This window comes from Anthonomus grandis, chromosome 15 (genome assembly GCF_022605725.1).
Source record: "Anthonomus grandis grandis chromosome 15, icAntGran1.3, whole genome shotgun sequence".
NCBI classification, from domain to species: Eukaryota; Metazoa; Arthropoda; class Insecta; order Coleoptera; family Curculionidae; genus Anthonomus; species Anthonomus grandis.
The window spans coordinates 445,172-464,616 of NC_065560.1; the positions used below are offsets into that span (position 1 = coordinate 445,172).

Below are 19,445 nucleotides of genomic sequence, written 5' to 3' on the forward strand. Positions count from 1 at the left end.
CAACTATTGGAAGTTTTTTTATTCAATTTTTTGGAAATCATGTCTGAGGGAAATGACAGTTTCGAGTAACTTAGATCATAACTCCACTTCTAGTGCTCAGATCGGGTTGATTTTTGTTTTAAAAGTTTCTATGGAATGTTCTGAAGGTTCTAGTGGAAAAATCATGGAAATCCAAATATTGAAAGTTTTATTATTCAAGTTTTTGGAAATCATGTCTGAGGGAAATGACAGTTTCGAGTAACTTAGATCATAACTCCACTTCTAGTACTCAGATTGGACTGATTTTTGTTTTAAAAATTTCTATGAAATGCTCTGAAGCTTTTAATGGAAAAATCATGGAAATACAACTATTGGAAGTTTTTTTATTCAATTTTTTGGAAATCATGTCTGAGGGAAAAGACAGTTTCAAGTAACTTAGATCATAACTCCACTTCTAGTGCTCAGATTGGACTGATTTTTGTTTTAAAAGTTTCTATGGAATGTTCTGAAGGTTCTAGTGGAAAAATCATGGAAATCCAACTATTGGAAGTTTTTTTATTCAATTTTTTGGAAATCATGTCCGAGGGAAAAGACAGTTTCAAGTAACTTAGATCATAACTCCACTTCTAGTGCTCAGATCGGGTTGATTTTTATTTTAAAAGTTTCTACGGAATGTTCTGAAGCTTTTAGTGGAAAAATCATAGAAATCCAACTATTGGAAGTTTTTTTATTCAATTTTTTGGAAATCATGTCCGAGGGAAAAGACAGTTTCAAGTAACTTAGATCATAACTCCACTTCTAGTGCTCAGATTGGGTTGATTTTTGTTTTAAAAGTTTCTATGGAATGTTCTGAAGGTTCTAGTGGAAAAATCATGGAAATCCAAATATTGAAAGTTTTATTATTCAAGTTTTTGGAAATCATGTCTGAGGGAAATGACAGTTTCGAGTAACTTAGATCATAACTCCACTTCTAGTACTCAGATTGGACTGATTTTTGTTTTAAAAATTTCTATGAAATGCTCTGAAGCTTTTAATGGAAAAATCATGGAAATACAACTATTGGAAGTTTTTTTATTCAATTTTTTGGAAATCATGTCTGAGGGAAAAGACAGTTTCAAGTAACTTAGATCATAACTCCACTTCTAGTGCTCAGATTGGACTGATTTTTGTTTTAAAAGTTTCTATGGAATGTTCTGAAGGTTCTAGTGGAAAAATCATGGAAATCCAACTATTGGAAGTTTTTTTATTCAATTTTTTGGAAATCATGTCCGAGGGAAAAGACAGTTTCAAGTAACTTAGATCATAACTCCACTTCTAGTGCTCAGATCGGGTTGATTTTTATTTTAAAAGTTTCTACGGAATGTTCTGAAGCTTTTAGTGGAAAAATCATAGAAATCCAACTATTGGAAGTTTTTTTATTCAATTTTTTGGAAATCATGTCCGAGGGAAAAGACAGTTTCAAGTAACTTAGATCATAACTCCACTTCTAGTGCTCAGATTGGGTTGATTTTTGTTTTAAAAGTTTCTATGGAATGTTCTGAAGGTTCTAGTGGAAAAATCATGGAAATCCAACTATTGGAAGTTTTTTTATTCAATTTTTTGGAAATCATGTCTGAGGGAAAATACAGTTTCAGGTAACTTAGATCATAACTCCACTTCTAGTACTCAGATTGGACTGATTTTTGTTTTAAAAATTTCTATGAAATGCTCTGAAGCTTTTAATGGAAAAATCATGGAAATACAACTATTGGAAGTTTTATTATTCAAGTTTTTGGAAATCATGTCTGAGGGAAATGACAGTTTCGAGTAACTTAGGTCATAACTTCACTTCTAGTGCTCAGATTGGGTTGATTTTTGTTTCAAAAATTTCTATGGAATGTTCTGAAGGTTCTAGTGGAAAAATCATGGAAATCCAAATATTGAAAGTTTTTTTATTCAAGTTTTTGTAAATCATATCTTAAGGAAAAGACAGTTTCAAGTAACTTAGATCATAACTCCACTTCTAATGCTCAGATTGGACTGATTTTTGTTTTAAAAATTTCTATGGAATGCTCTGAAGCTTTTAATGGAAAAATCATGGAAATCCAAATATTAAAAGTTTTTTTATTCAAGTTTTTGTAAATCATATCTTAAGGAAAAGACAGTTTCAAGTAACTTAGATCATAACTCCACTTCTAGTGCTCAGATTGGACTGATTTTTGTTTTAAAAATTTCTATGGAATGCTCTGAAGCTTTTAATGGAAAAATCATGGAAATCCAACTATTGGAAGTTTTTTTATTCAATTTTTTGGAAATCATGTCTGAGGGAAAAGACAGTTTCAAGTAACTTAGATCATAACTCCACTTCTGGTGCTCAGATCGGGTTGATTTTTGTTTTAAAAGTTTCTATGGAATGTTCTGAAGGTTCTAGTGGAAAAATCATGGAAATCCAACTATTGGAAGTTTTTTTATTCAATTTTTTGGAAATCATGTCTGAGGGAAAAGACAGTTTCAGGTAACTTAGATCATAACTCCACTTCTAGTACTCAGATTGGACTGATTTTTGTTTTAAAAATTTCTATGGAATGTTCTGAAGGGTTTAGTGGAAAAATCATGGAAATCCAAGTATTGGAAGTTTTTTTATTCAATTTTTTGGAAATCGTGTCTGAGGGAAAAGACAGTTTCAAGTAACTTAGATCATAACTCCACTTATAGTGCTCGGATTCAACTGATTTTTGTTATAAAAGTTTCTATGGAATGTTCTGAAGCTTTTAGTGGAAAAATCATGGAAATCCAACTATTGGAAGTTTTTTTATTCAATTTTTTGGCAATCATGTCTGAGGGAAAAGACAGTTTCAAGTAACTTAGATCATAACTCCACTTCTAGTGCTCAGATTGGACTGATTTTTGTTTTAAAAGTTTCTACAGAATGTTCTGAAGCTTTTAATGGAAAAATCATGGAAATCCAACTATTGGAAGTTTTTTTTATTCAAGTTTTTGTAAATCATGTCTGAGGGAAAAGACAGTTTTAAGTAACTTAGATCATAACTCCACTTCTGGTGCTCAGATTGGACTGATTTTTATTTTAAAAGTTTCTATGGAATGTTCTAAAGCTTTTAGTGGAAAAATCATGGAAATCCAACTACTGGAAGTTTTTTTATTTAAGTTTTTGGAAATCATGTCCGAGGGAAAAGACAGTTTCAAGTAACTTAGATCATAACTCCACTTCTAGTGCTCAGATTGGACTGATTTTTATTTTAAACGTTTCTATGGAATATTCTGAAGCTTTTAATGGAAAAATCATGGAAATCCAACTATTGGAAGTTTTTTTATTCAAGTTTTTGTAAATCATGTCTGAGGGAAAAGACAGTTTCAGGTAACTTAGATCATAACTCCACTTCTAGTGCTCAGATCGGGTTGATTTTTGTTTTAAAAATTTTTATGGAATGTTCTGAAGCTTTTAGTGGAAAAATCATGGAAATCCAACTATTGGAAGTTTTTTTATTCAATTTTTTGGAAATCATGTCTGAGGGAAAAGACAGTTTCAAGTAACTTAGATCATAACTCCACTTCTAGTGCTCAGATTGGACTGATTTTTATTTTAAACGTTTTTATGGAATATTCTGAAGCCTTTAATGGAAAAATCATGGAAATCCAACTATTGCAAGTTTTTTTATTCAATTTTTTGGCAATCATGTCTGAGGGAAAAGACAGTTTCAAGTAACTTAGATCATAACTCCACTTCTAGTGCTCAGATTGCACTGATTTTTATTTCAAAAATTCCTATGGAATGTTCTGAAGCTTTTAGTGGAAAAATCATGGAAATCCAACTATTGAAAGTTTTTTTATTCAAGTTTTTGTAAATCATGTCTGAGGGAAAAGACAGTTTCAGGTAACTTAGATCATAACTCCACTTCTACAGCTCAGATCGGGTTGATTTTTATGTTAAAAGTTTCGTTGGAATATTCTTCAGCATTCATTGACAAGAACCACCAAATTCCGTGCATTAAAATTTCTTTATCCAACTTTTTGGAAAGTATATCCAAGAGAAGATTCAGCCAAACTGTATAGACAATCCACATTTACAATGTTCATGCGTTGACGTTCCTCCCTTACCGGATGGAACATAAATAGTTAGTTAGTTAAACGAATAAGATAAAGTTAAGAAATAAGATTTCATTAATTTATTATTTTTAAAAACAATGAAAAATTTACTATATATATATATATATATATATATATATATATATAATAAATAAAATATCAATATAAACAAATTTGAGGTTATAATGCCGTCACACTTTTGACAAGTGCAAAATTTTGGCGGTAAATTCCAATAGTAGAATTAATACTGTACCCTTTGAGTAAGATTTCAATAATTTATTATTTAAAAAAAAATTAGGTAATTCACTTTTTAAATTGAAAGAAGTCGTCCATATTCTCAAGGAGACCCTGATATAAATAAATCAAAGGAGAACAACACAAAGTCTCGGTCTCAAAAAAATTTCTTTAATTTGTTAGTGGGGTGACACGTGTTTCGCTCCTGATGATGCTCTTAGGAGCGAAACACGTGTCACCATAACAAATTAAAGAAATTTTTTTTGAGACCGAGACTTTGTGTTATTCTCCTTTGATTTAATTCACTTTTTAATTTGGCTCATATTGTTCAGAAATAATTCAATAGGACCGACGAGAACCACATAAATTTGAGGTTATAACGACATGAAACTTATGTGAAATCTCGGTGTCGGATATTTCTTCTAAATACGTGAATAAACCTATTTTTAGCATAACAGTGACACTTTTGACAATCGCGGTGACAAAGCTTAGAGATATCTGATTTGCCGGCAAATTCAAATGTGGTTGGTGTATTACTTAGTTCCTTTGACCAATTCAACCTTATTCAAAACGGTTAAGGAATTATATTAATAAAGTAAATCATACTTACTAGTTTGGAACTTAAGGCAATAGAACAAATTCCTAATTATTAGATACCTATAGACTTACCATTGGTTTTCCCTATTATTTCAGAGAACCAAAGAAGAACTGACTGCCCAATCGTTGCAGCTGGTGTCCTCCAGTAAGCTACTAGTGATCGCCATGTCGGATGCCTTCCTTCCGGACCTCTTCGAAAATTTAGCGGTATGTTTGACAATATTAAGAAGACTAACGGAACTGTGCCAGGATCTCGTGGTTTATACGACCAACGCGCCGTTACAGAGTCGCAATCTCATCCTGAACGTGTACGATCTTGTCGAGAACTTTCGCGTTTTCGTCACCTCACCTATTGACCGAAGTTCCTCGAAAGCGGTCGAGGAACATTTGGCCCTGCACGCCGAAACTTTGGCGAACATTTTGTCGACTTTATTGCGAAACCTCAAAGGATTTCCGACTTAGGAGGATTACTACTATATAGAATAATATGTTATACATATAAATATTAGGTTAATTATTCTAACCGGAATTGTATAAATAAAAAAAAGAATCGTAATTCGTTTCCAAAGATTATAAAGATATTTTATATTATGTTATGATTTGTTGTGTTATGCCCGTATTGGTTGGGAAAATTATTATTGAAGTGACTTTTAGGTCTAACGGCGTTATTACTGTATCAGTTTGCGAAAGGTGTGTGTGTGTGGTATTTTCTCAGTTTTCGTCTCATAACAATACATGATATATGGTTGGGTTGAGCCAATCTGGAAGAATTCAAAGATCCGTGCACTGATAAATGAAAAACAAATTAAAGGACCACTTTCCCAGTATTTGATCACATTCCCAATTAATAAACTGAATGAAATCCTCTCAATCAGGTAATAAGCAAATTGAAGTTAAGCCTACAAATTCAAAGAGTCTATAAAACCTTTGTTAGGTTAATACAATAAACAGACTCAAACTACTATAGGTAATTGTTATAATGAGTGGAAGTAAGAGGGAAAACTGGTCTACACTAAAAAATCATCACCATCCTTGTTCTACTCAACGTAAACCTGATAAACGTCAAAACGCGGCGAATTCTCCCGGCTCAATAAAACCGACTTGATGTGAGGTATGCGCATATTCAGAAAATTCCAAGTTTCCATTTATCGTTAGGGCCATTTTCCGCTCGTATTGACTCGCGTTGAGTCTCAAATTTTCGAAATTAAAAACCCGGTTCTGACCCTCTATTCTGGCCCTCTCAAACTTTAAGATTTAAATAAAAATGTCTAAAAACATAATTCGACCTGGTTGCAACCATCGAAAGCCTTAGTAAGATCATAAAAAATGCCTGCAAAAACCACTTCATTATTGAGGAGTAATGAAGAGAAAATACCACCACAAATTACCTCTGATTTAACCGGACTCTGAGGCTGTTTTATCAATGCATTCCATTTTTATTCGCGTTTTTTTTCGTTTGTTTTGTAGTTGACGACATAATTGTTATATATATACTTATACAACATAATAAAAAGTATTATACACGTGATACATTTTTTAATTTCCCCTAAAAAGAAATTATACTAGCGCAGTAGTAGTTATAATAAGTTTAATAATAAAACTGTGACTTTGACTTAGTGAAAGCAATTATGATAAATAACTATTACTCTACGAGGCCTAACAACTATATATTGGGACAAACTGAAATACACACGTAATTTAATTTTTATTATACTTCTATTTTCTACACTTGCTTTTTTTAATGTAATATTGTTTAAACAGTTAATTAATAACAAAATCGATTCATTAGGAACGCAAAAGCACAAAATATCTATTCTAACACACCAAATTATTTAAAAAATGCTAATATTGGGTGGCAACTAAATAATGGGACAAACGCGAACTTCAATTTTTAAAATGGAGTAACGTCGCCCTTAGATTGTATAACTGCTTGAATTCTTTTGGGCATTGATTGGACTAAGGCCTTACACTGTTCGGGGGTAAATTCATTCCAAATCTGCTCTATTTTGGCCTTAAGTTCTGGCAATGTTCTTTGAGGGTTGTTCCTTAATGTCTATTTCATTTTATGCCATACTGTTTCAATGACATTAAGGTCTGGGCTGTTAGAAGGCCAAGAAAGGCAGTTTATGTGGTGGTCCCCAAACCACTTTTTTGTAGTTTTGGCCGTATGACATGCAGCCCCATCCTGCTGAAATATGTAATTTTCATTAACTGTTAATTTCGCGATACTTGGAACTAGGCTATTTTGTAGAATTTGTTGATATTTTGCAGCATTTACGGTGCCCTCTATAAACTCAAAACACCCTAATCCTCCAAGTGTCATGCAACCCCAAATCATTATTCCTTTCGGAAACTTTACGATGCGTTTTAAACAGTCCTTATGGAAAGCCTCATCTTTTGTGCGAATCACACGTTTTCGGTAATCACCAACACATACGTCGAATTTTGATTTATCGCTAAAAATTACGCGGGACCAATCTTCTACTGACCAGGACAATTTAGAGTTTGCCCATATCAGCCTGGCTTTTGTTTGTTTTGCTGTTAAAAGCGGTTTTTCCTTTGCCTATAAGAAAAAATGTATTAAAAAAGTTTGTTGTTTAATATAAGATCTGCAATAACCTTGTAAAACTTCAATCCGCATTTATGAATCCACTTGCGACAACATTCTCTTGACAAATTATGCCCAGTTTCATGATTCCATTCTGCCGTACCGTATTTCTTCGACCTTTTGGACGACCTGGGCTATTCCTTTTCTTATGTAAAATTCCTCCAGTTTCCCCCTAAATGCTTTATTATATTAAACACAGTACTCTTAGGAATATTTAGTTCATCCGCCACTTCACGTATTCTTTTATTCGGGAATAATTTTTAACCACCAACTCGCGAATTTTTGAATTTGTCGAGATACCACGCACCATTTTAATTAATAAAGAAGTGATTGAGTTACCCAAACTGACAGCGAAGCAATTTCAAAATAAACAAATGTGTCTGTTGCCCCTGGCAGCATTGTTTATTAATTGTTTTTGCAGCCAACTTGTCTTATCTGGTATCATTTTTAAGTCGTGATTTGATACTGTCCCATTATTTAGTTGCCACCCAATATTAGCATTTTTTAAATAATTTGGTGTGTTAGAATAGATATTTTGTGCTTTGGCATTCCTAATGAATCGATTTTGTTATTAATTAACTGTTTAAATAATATTACATTAAAAAAAAGTTTAAAACATAGAAGTATATTAAAAATTAAATTACATGTGTATTTTAGTTTATCCCAATATATAGTTGTTAGGGCTCGTAGTTCAGTTCAGTATACAGGTGAGTATTGTTTTTCAAGATTAACACACTGCAACGCATTAAAGTGAATTAGTTAATAGAACTTATGATTAGTTAAAAGTAGCTATGATCGAGGAGGTAGAAGAAGAAATGTTGTAAGTATTGATTTCTAGGATACCCCCAGGGCTTTTCAAGAAGCCACTGAAAAAATCAATAAAATCCATACACTAAAAATCAAAATATTGACATTTTTCTTACAGGAGTGCCTGGAAGAAACAAAATAATTTGTCTCTTATTGGCAACTGAATATCTTGATATGTAGTGACTAAAATGTTGTAATTATTGATTTCTAAGATGCTCCTAAGGTTTTTCAAGCAACCACTAAAAAAATTATTGAAATCCATCCACTATAAATCAAGATATTGACATTTTTCTTACATGAGTGCCTGGAAGAAGCAAAATAATTTGTCTCTTATTGGCAATTAAATATCTTGATTTCTAGTGGCCAAAATGTTGTAATTATTGATTTCTAGGATGCTCCTAAGGTTTTTCAAGCAACCACTAAAAAAATTATTTAAATCCATACATTAAAAATGAAGATATTGACATTTTTCTCACATGAGTGCCTGGAAGAAGCAAAATAATTTGTCTCTTATTGGCAACTAAATATCTTGATTTCTAGTGGCAAAAATGTTGTAATTATTAATTTCCAGGATGCTCCTAAGGTTTTTCAAGCAACCACTAAAAAAATTATTGAAATCCATGCACTAAAAATCAAGATATTGACATTTTCTCACAGGAGTGCCTGGAAGAAACAAAATAATTTTTTTCTTATTGCATATTGAATATCTTTATCTTTTGTGGCCAAAATGTTGTAAATATTGATTTCTAGGATGCTCCTAAGGTTTTTCAAGCAACCACTAAAAAAATTATTGAAATCCACACACTAAAAATCAAGATATTGACATTTTTCTCACATGAGTGCCTGAAAGAAGCAAAATAATTTGTCTCTTATTGGCATCTGAATATCTTGATTTCTAGTGACTAAAATGTTGTAAAAATTGACTTCTAAGATACTCCTAAAGTTTTTCAAGCAACCACTAAAAAAATAATTAAAATCCACACACAAAAAATCAAGATATTGACATTTTTCTCACAGGAGTGCCTGGAAGAACTACCATAATTTGTCTCTTATTGCCAATTTATTATCTCAACTTCTATCGGCTAAAATGTTGCAATTGATTGATTTTTATAGAATATTTCAACAGCATAAGGTGTGCAACTACTAAAATATCAGCCCAAGAGTTCAATGAAACTTGAGCACCCGAAACTACAGGTCAAGTAACAAAAAGGCAAAAAAATTAGTCAATTTGAAAACTGTGGTAAATCAATTGAAAGGAATTGCTGAGGCAGTTAACACACCTCTGGAAAAAAATGAATTTGAAGATTACAACTTGCTTTAGAATCACGGCAACATATACGAACCTATTTAAATAGGATTCAAGTGCTTTCGCGCCTTTATCTTTTCCATTTTAAGATCAAAGAGTTCTACCCTTGACAGTGGCTCTAGCATATAATGCAAAACCGGACCACCGGTATTTCTATACCCAGCAGAGTATACGACTTGCAAGAATATTCCAAGGACACCTCACAGGGTTTCAACTTAATCTCTGAAAAGTACAGTATCAATTGCAACTTCTTCTTTAATGAAATCACATCATGAAGGTGCGTTGAATCTTATTCAATAGATAATTAAATGAAGTTTCTGAAAGTCTGATTGCATTATCGTCTGTGTATTCTCTCGGATCTTCTAATTCTAACCATTTGATTCTCTTCTATGTATCCACCCATATACGCGCTTTGATTTATCAGATATTTCTTCCTCAATGTCAGTTTGCTAAACTGGTCTACTCAGTACATAACTATTTTACTAATCGTGTCTAAACTAGATATAAACTGAAGAAGTACTGCCTCCAGAAATAGTTTAATGCCGTTTTTGCACGTCTTTTCTAATCATCCTGTATTATTACTATTTGTTAAACATTGCTTACGTCTGAGATAAGTCGTATCCACATTTAAAATTCAAAACCTTCCTACACGACGCTATTAAAGCATCGCATGTGGCGCTACCTCACGGCCTCAACTCCCGACACCTTCAGTCAGGTGTATTGTAAATGTCAACGGCTGTGACTGTTTTCATATTAAAACTCTGACAATAACTGACTGATTAAAACTCAGACTTTAACTGTGTGAAATTGTATAAAACAAGTCTGACCACCCAAAGATTCAAACTACTCCCTCATCCTTTGCCTGTATGCTGAACCGTTTGACCAAACAGTTGTGCAATCACAAAAAAATAAATAGCTCATAAATAAACATAGTTTTTCATCTAATTAACATACAATCAAAATATGTTAAAGCCAGTAAGTTCAAAGGTTCAAAAATGAAATTTAAATGAACTGAAAAACGTACGAGTCATAAAATAACTATCGAAATGTGCAAATTCACGTGTATTTGATCGATGAAATGGGTACAAGATAATAAACTAGAGTTGACTATATCGAAGGCTTTAGAAAAGTCACTGAATGAACTTTCTGTATATATTTCATTCAGAATATGCAGCTTAAAATCACGTGAGCCACTGATGGTCTTTCACTTTGGTTAAACCACTTGGGACTGCATTATGTCCATATAACACATTATAATATTTATGTAGTTTAAAAATACTTATAGTATTGGCAGAACAGCTTCCAGTTTACTAAAAAGCTATATGTCAAATTTAAAGAGCGCTTTTTGGAAGCTTTGCAGACGATACAGCCATTTACCATGCAGCTAACCCTGGAGTTAATCGAATAAAGATACTTAAACACGGTTTATTCTTTGGCTTCACCTTAGAGGTCATATTATTTGTGACCTGTAAAGTTCAAGTAAAGAAATTGCCTAGTTAAAGTTACTCAAGTGTTTTCCCATTAATCCTTTCATCTCTTTTAAATCAATGCTATTAAGAAAGAGAGAAACAAGATTGAGATTAAGAACTTAGGTTAAAGTCAAGGTCAATAATTGTTTCTATGAGATAATCCAAGATTCTGTACTCACTATATAATTAAGTTCAAGGTTATGAAAGGCTTTACTGGAGTCCGTGAAAATTGCTTTGATTTAAGAATGTAGGTTAAGTGAATTTAAATTTAAATGAGATGCTATTAAGGTAAGGCAAACTACCTAAGCTATCTGGAAATTGACCTTCAATTGCCTGGAATAAATGAAAAATTATCCCAGCAACTTGAAACACATTAAAAACTACCTTTCTGGCATCAACTGTATTCCCAAAAATGTCATTTATGTAGTGAGTCTAATTGCCATATACACATGGATTCAAACATGAAATATTTGATAAGTTAGTTGCACTTGGAAGGGCTATTTAAATAGACAAATATATTAATTGCGTCTAGTAATTAGTTAATATTTGAGAGTATAATACATGAGGATCAAGAAGAACTCCTTTAATAACAATACTCTTATTGGCTATAAGCGTTTTGACTCTGAAATACCATCTATGCTATGTCATTCATGTACAGGGCATTTATAGACCCCTAAAATCTCGTTTAACGGAAAATGAGAGAACTGAAAGACAAACTATATGTCTATCAGCACCACTCGAACATACTATAAAAAAGAAACAATTAAAAGTCGTGCATAGTAATTGGAGCGGTGAATGGTAATCGGTATGCCTTGCATTAATTTTCATAATTCCGTATTATTCGAGCATACGAAGTTTCTTAGAGAGCCATTAGGTAATGCACGGGATTTTGATGATAATGGTTATTTGAAGCGTTTTCGGTTATTTAATTCAAATATAGTGCAAACATGGACGATAAAATTGTCGTGTCAAAAAAGCGCGAGATTAACTGGTTAAGAGTGCTTTTTCAGTTAGAGGTAAACACTTCGGCTATTTTTACGGTCGGTTACGTTATAAAATATGGGTGTTTATGGAAAACAGCTTTTTTTGGTACGTACTTCTACTTAAGAAATTTTACATACAGCTTCTTTCTCATTTCTTTTTCCCATTTTTCTTTGCTTTCCTCGTATCGTGTTAGTCAGCACAAAAGTATCACTACCTCAATATTTCATTGAGGTTCTACCCTACTATCCTGAAAAAGAGTTCCAACACTTACCCTAATCGCATTTTGATTTCAGCGTTAGCTCTCACAGTTCTAGGAGTGCTGGGGGAATTCGCCGGAGCCCATAGACTATGGGCGCATGCTTCTTACAAAGCCAACACGGGCCTCAGGATATTTTTGATGCTGTGTCAAACTTTAGTCGGACACGTAAGTAATTTTTTCTTTCGTATATTCGTCAAACGGTCAAATGACCTTTGAGGCCAGTCCATGTCGCTATAAACTCAAAGATTTAGGCGATCTATTAAAAGGACTTTTTAGTTCAACCCACTGTTAAAGAATTATTGGAATGATATATGAACTATCATGCTGAATATAGCGTCAATTTTCTTCTAAAAAAATGCTTGAGATGAATTTATGTAAGCATAAAACTTGTGCAGCTCTAGGGATAATCCTTTACTAGTTTATTATGAACTGCACAGTTTGTTTATTCAAGCAGCCTTTAAAACAGGACCTAAGCTAATTAAACTTTTTTAATTTTCATGCTTAACAGAACAGTTCGCTCTTTGGCTCGTATACTCCGGAGGTAAACTTTAAATCGATATTTAGTTTTTCAAATAAACGAAACGTGCTTAGTCTTTAAATCAGATTTCCTCTTACAGTCTCTGTAATTAATTGGACATTGGTAGATTGACATATTATTGTATAAAATCAAGGAGATGCTTCTACACTTTTTTTCTTAATTAGGGAACCATCTACGAATGGGTCCAATGGCACCGATTGCACCACAAACACTTCGGGACCGACCTGGACCCCTATAATCCGAAAAAAGGGTTCCTTTACTCGCACTTCTTTTGTCTGCTACGAGATCTCAGTCCGGCCCAACTGGAAGCTTTGAAAGAGATCGACATGTCGGATTTGGAGGGCGATAAAGTAATTATGTTTCAAAAGAAGTAAGTATAAATTCGACCAAGTGTTTTAAAAGCCCTAAAAGAGAAGGAAATTTTGAAGAGTAAATCCTCCTTAAGCCCTAGTTTCTTCTTCTTCCTCTTTTACTTCTTCACATTCATCTCCTCCTTCTTCATTTTTCCTCTCTTAGTCTTTTTCTCCCTCTAATGAGCTCAAGTCCTCTTAGATCTACAAAATTGAACCCCATAATTCTCCAATTATTATGATTTGTTTTTTAGTTGGTACAATTTCATCTTTCCTATCGTGGGCGTCCTGCTCCCAATAAATGCGCCGTGTGAGTACTGGGGTGAAGCCATCGTAACCTCCTTCATGGTAGTCGGATGGTTTAAGTACGCACTAACTTTACACTTGTGCTGGTTACTACACAGTGCCATGAATATTTGGGACTTGAAACCGGGTGAGAAGTAAGTAAACGTTATAATTATTAAAACGAATCTTTCCCGCGGGGGAGTTTTCGCATAAAAATTCGGACCCGTCGGATAATAAGTGTTTATAACTTTTGTTTTATTTGAAGTAGAACAATGGTGTTTACGTTTTTATAATCTAGAAGTATGGGGCTACAATTTGATGGGTTAGAAATTTTCGTTGGTTTTTTTGTTTAGTGCAAGGAAGGCTTTAAAGTGAAAAACATTTTTTTTTCGATTTTGGTCAATGGAATTCGATACAGGTCGCAACGGTTTTTTGAATATTATGGAATTTAACTGGTCGATTAGGGTTTATGAGGACCTTCTCTGTATAGTTTTTGGTTGTTCTCAGCATATGGGAAGTATTTTTTTTAAACGTTCAAAGTTTCAGACGTATATGAAATTTTAGCCCCTCTGACGCTTTAACCACAGTCTAACAATTTTGAAATCTATATCTTTGCGGAAATAATGACTTACAGAAGATATATGCGTCACATCGAGAACTATACATTTTATTAAGGTTTTTTTTTAAGTGTTTTTTCTTGGGAGAAAAATTAAAAACAACATTAAAAAATTGCATTTTTTTAGTTTTTTTTATGTAAATTTTTTATAATGGACAATATAAACAAACATCATTTGGATAAATTGAACCTACATTCTTTCCGAATAAAACAGTGTATTAGGTTTAATGCTATCATTGATACAGGGTGAGCACTGTTCATTTGAAATTACCCTTTTTTACACTTTTTTATTCCATCCTTAATAACTTTTTAGCGGTATCACCTAGAGTAATATAGCTTATAGACGGTTTGTAGCCTGTAATAAAGAGAATATTTTCCAATATCAATTGCACTCCTAAGTAAAACCGTTCTTGAGTTATGAATTTTTGAACATTTTTTGACTTTGAAAATTAATTGTGCACACCCTATATGTCATAGATAAACTATAACTGCCTGAGCAAATGCGTCATTAATTTTAGTACAACATACTAAAATCTCATTTTTTCACTATTATTATAGGTACCCTAAAAGTAATTTTTTTCCCAAAAAGTACCCACCGCTAAAAATCACTCTGCACATTGACGATTCTCAACGCAAGATGGCCGCGTCTCCATGGCAACCAAATCAGGTATTTACGCCGAAAAAAGGCCATTTTTATAATCGAAATTTAGCCACTAAAACCGACTGGAATCGGGCCAAAATTGATGTTAATCTATTCCTGAAGCTTTCTACTATTTTTCCATGTACAAATCATAAGGTAAAAAACCTTTTTTATACCCTAAAACATCGTCTGAAAATGGTCGATTTTGACGTTTATGTCCGATTTTAATGGCGTCTTTTATGGCGATTTTGACAACATGGTGTCAGCAAGTCTTCTTCGTACAGGGTCTTTTAATAACTTTGTAGCGGTTCTACCACAGAATAAACGATCTCGAGATCGTTTACTACTACCTAGAATATTATGGCTTATAAACAGTTTGTAGCCTGTAATAAGGAGAATATTTTCCAATATTAACTGCATTCCTTAGTTAAACCGTTCTTGAGTTACGAATTTTTGAAAATTTTTTGACTTTGAAAATTAATTGGGCACACCCTGTATGTCATAGATGAACCATAACTGCTTGAGCAAATGCGTCATTGATTTTAGTACAACATACTAAAATCTCATATTTTTACTATGATTATAAGTACCTTAAAAGTAATTTTTTTTCAAAAAAGTACCCACCGCTAAAAATCACTCTGCACATTGACGATTCTCAAGGCAAGATGGCCGCGTCTCCATGGCAACGAAAACGGGAATTTTCGCCGAAAAAAAGATCCTTTTTATAATCGAAATTTAACTAATAAAACCGACTGGAATCGGGCCAGAATTGATGTTAATCTATTCTTGAAGCCTTCTACTATTTTTCCATGTACAAATCATAAGGTAAAAACCCTTTTTTATACCCTAAAACAGCGTCTGAAAATGGTCGATTTTGACGTCTATGCCCAATTTTAATGGCGTCTTTTATGGCGGTTTTGACAACATGGTGTCAGCAAGTCTTCTTCGTACAGGGTCTTTTAATAACTTTGTAGCGGTACTACCACAGAATAAACGATCTCGAGATCGTTTACTACTACCTAGAATATTATGGCTTATAAACAGTTTGTAGCCTGTAATAAGGAGAATATTTTCCAATATCAACCGCACTCCTAAGTAAAACCGTTCTTGAGTTATGAATTTTTGAACATTTTTTGATTTTGAAAATAAATTGTGCACACCCTATATGTCATAGATGAACCATAATTACTTGAACAAATGCGTCATTCATTTTAGTACAACATACTAAAATCTCATATTTTTACTATGATTACAAGTACTCTAAAAATAATTTTTTTCCAAAAAAGTACCCACCGCTAAAAATCACTCTGCACATTGACGATTCTCAAGACAAGATGGCCGCGTCTCCATGGCAACGAAATAAGGTATTTACGCCGAAAAAATACCATTTTTATAATCGAAATTTAGCTACTAAAACCAACTGGAATCGGGCCATAATTGATGTTAATCAATTCTTGAAGCCTTCTACTATTTTTCCATGTATAGATCATAAGGTAAAAACCCTTTTTTATACCCTAAAACATTGTCTGAAAATGGTCGATTTTGACGTCTATGCTCAATTTTAATGGCGTCTTTTATGGCGATTTTGACAACATGGTGTCAGCTAATCTTCTTCTCACAGGGTCTTTTAATAACTTTTTAGCGGTACTACCTAGAATATTATGGCTTATAAACGGTAGCCTGTAATAAGGAGAATATTTTCCAATATCAACTGTATTCCTAAGTAAAACCGTTCTTGAGTTATGAATTTTTAACATTTTTTGACTTTGAAAATTAATTATGCACACCCTGTATGTCATAGATGAACCATAATTGCTCGAGCAAATGCGTCATTCATTTTAGTACAACATACTAAAATCTCATATTTTTACTATTATTATAAGTACCCTAAAAGTAATTTTTTCCAAAAAAGTACCCACCGCTAAAAATCACTTTGCACATTGAGGATTCTCAAGGCAAGATGGCCGCGTCTCCATGGCAACGAAATCAGGTATTTACGCCGAAAAAAGACCCTTTTTATGATCGAAATTTAACTAATAAAACCGACTGGAATCGGGCCAGAATTGATGTTAATCTATTCTTGAAGCTTTCTACTATTTTTCCATGTACAAATCATAAAGTAAAAACCCTTTTTTATACCCTAAAACAGTGTCTGAAAATGGTCGATTTTGACGTTTATGCCTAATTTTAATGGCGTCCTTTATGGCGGTTTTGACAACATGGTGTCAGCAAGTCTTCTTCGCACAGGGTCTTTTAATAACTTTTTAGCGGTACTACCTAGAATATTATGGCTTATAAACGGTAGCCTGTAATAAGGAGAATATTTTCCAATATCAACCGCGCTCCTAAGTGAAAGCGTTCTTGAGTTACACATTTTTGAACATTTTTTGACTTTGAAAATTAATTGTGCACACCCTGTATGTCATAGATAAACTATAACTGCTTGAGTAAATGCGTCATTCATTTTAGTACAACATACTAAAATCTCATATTTTTACTATGATTATAAGTACCCTAAAAGTAATTTTTTTCCCAAAAAGTACCCACCGCTAAAAATCACTCTGCACATTGAAGATTCTCAAGGCAAGATGGCCGCGTCTCCATGGCAACGAAAACGGGAATTTTCGCCGAAAAAAAGACCCTTTTTATAATCGAAATTTAGCTACTAAAACCGACTGGAATCGGGCCAGAATTAATGTTAATCTATTCCTGAAGCTTTCTACTATTTTTCCATGTACAAATCATAAGGTAAAAACCCTTTTTTATACCCTAAAACATTGTCTGAAAATGGTCGATTTTGACGTCTATGCCCAATTTTAATGGCGTCCCTTATGACAACATGATGTCAACGTGGATGAATCGGCTCGGACTTGCTTCCTAATTTCATTGATAAAATGCTTAAAATAGCACAAAACTTTCAGGAATTAATATGGAAATATCCAAAAAACTCTGGACAAGCCGAATATACGCATATCTTTGACCAAATCGCCTCCTTTTAGCCGTGAAAATGCGGCAAAGTTTTGACGTTTTAAGAATTTACCATGTATTATTATAATATTCATGCATATTTCAGATTTCCAGCCGATACGAACCTGGTATTCCTTATCACCAAAACCTACTGGATATCCTATCACTATTTAACCCCGTGGGACTACCAGACGAGCGAATACGGTAAATACGGCTCAGACTGGATCACGAAGTTCATCAAAGTGTGCGCGGCTCTGGATTGTGCCAGCGAGTTAAAAACGGTCGATGGTCCCAGTGTGCGGAAGGCCCTGGCAAAATCGTTGACCGAGAATCGGAGAGTGGACGAGTGTCTGGCAGAATGTGCCGGGATCGAAGGTTACACCAAAGGTCACGGAGTGGCACAAAAAGTTTGTTGTTCTTAGATATAGTTCACTTTATTAAAACCGTTATAATAGTAGTACGTTTTTGATTTATAAAATTGAATTTGTACACTACAATTCCTTCCACTGTTTCCTAAGCTAGACATTAGTACAAGAACTCAGGAACTTAGAGCAGCAATCAGATTGAGACACGTCAAAAAAAGCAGAGGTTCTAAAAGCTATAGGTGTTCTAAGGCTAGAAAACGTGTTAAATATCAACACAGACATCACTCAAGATCATCAGCATAACAGATTACCTTCAGCCTAAATAGTAGTGATCTTCAATTGATTCCATATAGGCCAGGTTTTTCTGTAAGTGGTCGTTAATAGCTCTTCAACTGTGACTCTCTAACTGTAATTCACATTTTCCTCTGGAGCAGTTAGTTCCAAGAATGGTCAAGCCTGGTCAAGTCTGAAGAATAATAAATTTGTTTATTCCAGGCAGTTGAGTTATTAATGCCTGCAGTTCATTAGTCTAGGTTTATAATGAGTGACTATTGAGAGCCTCTCCTTGTCTCCAACTGCGACTCATTGGTCTATTGCATCTCACATCTACATAGATTTTCCTTTTAAGGAAGCAGTTCTATGAGAATGACCTGCTTAGTTCTCTTCATTTATACGTTTCTTCTTTCTATAGAGTCTAAAGAATAATAAATTTGTTTATTCCAGGCAGTTGAATTATTAATGCCTGCAGTTCATTAGTCTAGGTTTATAATGAGTGACTATTGAGAGCCTCTCCTTGTCTCCAACTGTGACTCATTGGTCTATTGTATCTCACATCTACATAGATTTTCCTTTTAAGGAAGCAGTTCTATGAGAATGACCTGCTTAGTTCTCTTCATTTTCTTTCTATATAGTCTGGAGAATAATAAATTTGTTTATTCCAGGCAGTTGACCAAATAATTACTGCAACAGCTTCAATGGATTTTATATCCTTCAAGTTCAGCTCAGTTCCTTCCACTTGCATGTTTCTTCGTTCTCGATAGTTTACACTCAGCTAAAGTATCGTCCTGTGTTTGCTAGATGCATCTTTGATTTACCTCCAATGCCTAAATCAGTTTTGGAACTGTCAATGCACGTACGATTGTCTGTTTTTTCTAGCAACATTCTGCTATGACTATGTTCTTGTGTCGAAGGTTTGGGTGTGTAAGAAATGACTACAAATTGCCTGGAAAAGGCCACATAAGGACTGCGAATGCATATTCCAGGTATACAGTCCCAGGAAAAGGCATATAATTATTCCAACTACCAAACTACCGCTTTGTGTAGTCACAGTTGTGTTCTGTGACTTGACTTTGAATCAT

At 33.7% G+C, this 19,445-nt stretch overlaps 3 protein-coding genes across 3 annotated transcripts in view; all 3 read left to right on the plus strand.

Moving 5' to 3' along the window:
* The window catches only part of LOC126745104 (FERM and PDZ domain-containing protein 4), a 42,046-nt gene extending 35,625 nt beyond the window's left edge, over positions 1–6,421 (plus strand). The window contains exon 14 of the mRNA XM_050452814.1: positions 4,990–6,421. Within this exon, the coding sequence (XP_050308771.1) occupies positions 4,990–5,355 (366 nt within the window). The 3' untranslated portion in view covers positions 5,356–6,421. The remainder of the gene's footprint in view (positions 1–4,989) is intronic.
* The window catches only part of LOC126745108 (acyl-CoA Delta-9 desaturase-like), a 170,096-nt gene that overhangs the window by 130,485 nt on the left and 20,166 nt on the right, over positions 1–19,445 (plus strand). The gene's annotated exons all lie outside the window — the stretch shown is intronic.
* On the plus strand, positions 11,914–18,179 carry LOC126745109 (acyl-CoA Delta-9 desaturase). Its single transcript, XM_050452828.1, has 5 exons — positions 11,914–12,172; positions 12,361–12,491; positions 13,029–13,234; positions 13,469–13,654; positions 17,829–18,179. The coding sequence occupies exons 1-5, from the start codon at positions 12,031–12,033 to the stop codon at positions 18,142–18,144; spliced, it is 981 nt and encodes a 326-aa protein (XP_050308785.1). The 5' UTR covers positions 11,914–12,030; the 3' UTR covers positions 18,145–18,179.

Coding starts and splice junctions, on each gene's coding strand:
- LOC126745109 (XM_050452828.1), top strand. CDS start 12,031: ATGGACGATAAAATTGTCGTGTCAAAAAAGCGCGAGATTAACTGGTTA. Junction 12,492..13,028: donor GTCAAACTTTAGTCGGACAC/GTAAGTAATTTT, acceptor TTTCTTAATTAG/GGAACCATCTACGAATGGGT. Junction 13,655..17,828: donor GACTTGAAACCGGGTGAGAA/GTAAGTAAACGT, acceptor TGCATATTTCAG/ATTTCCAGCCGATACGAACC.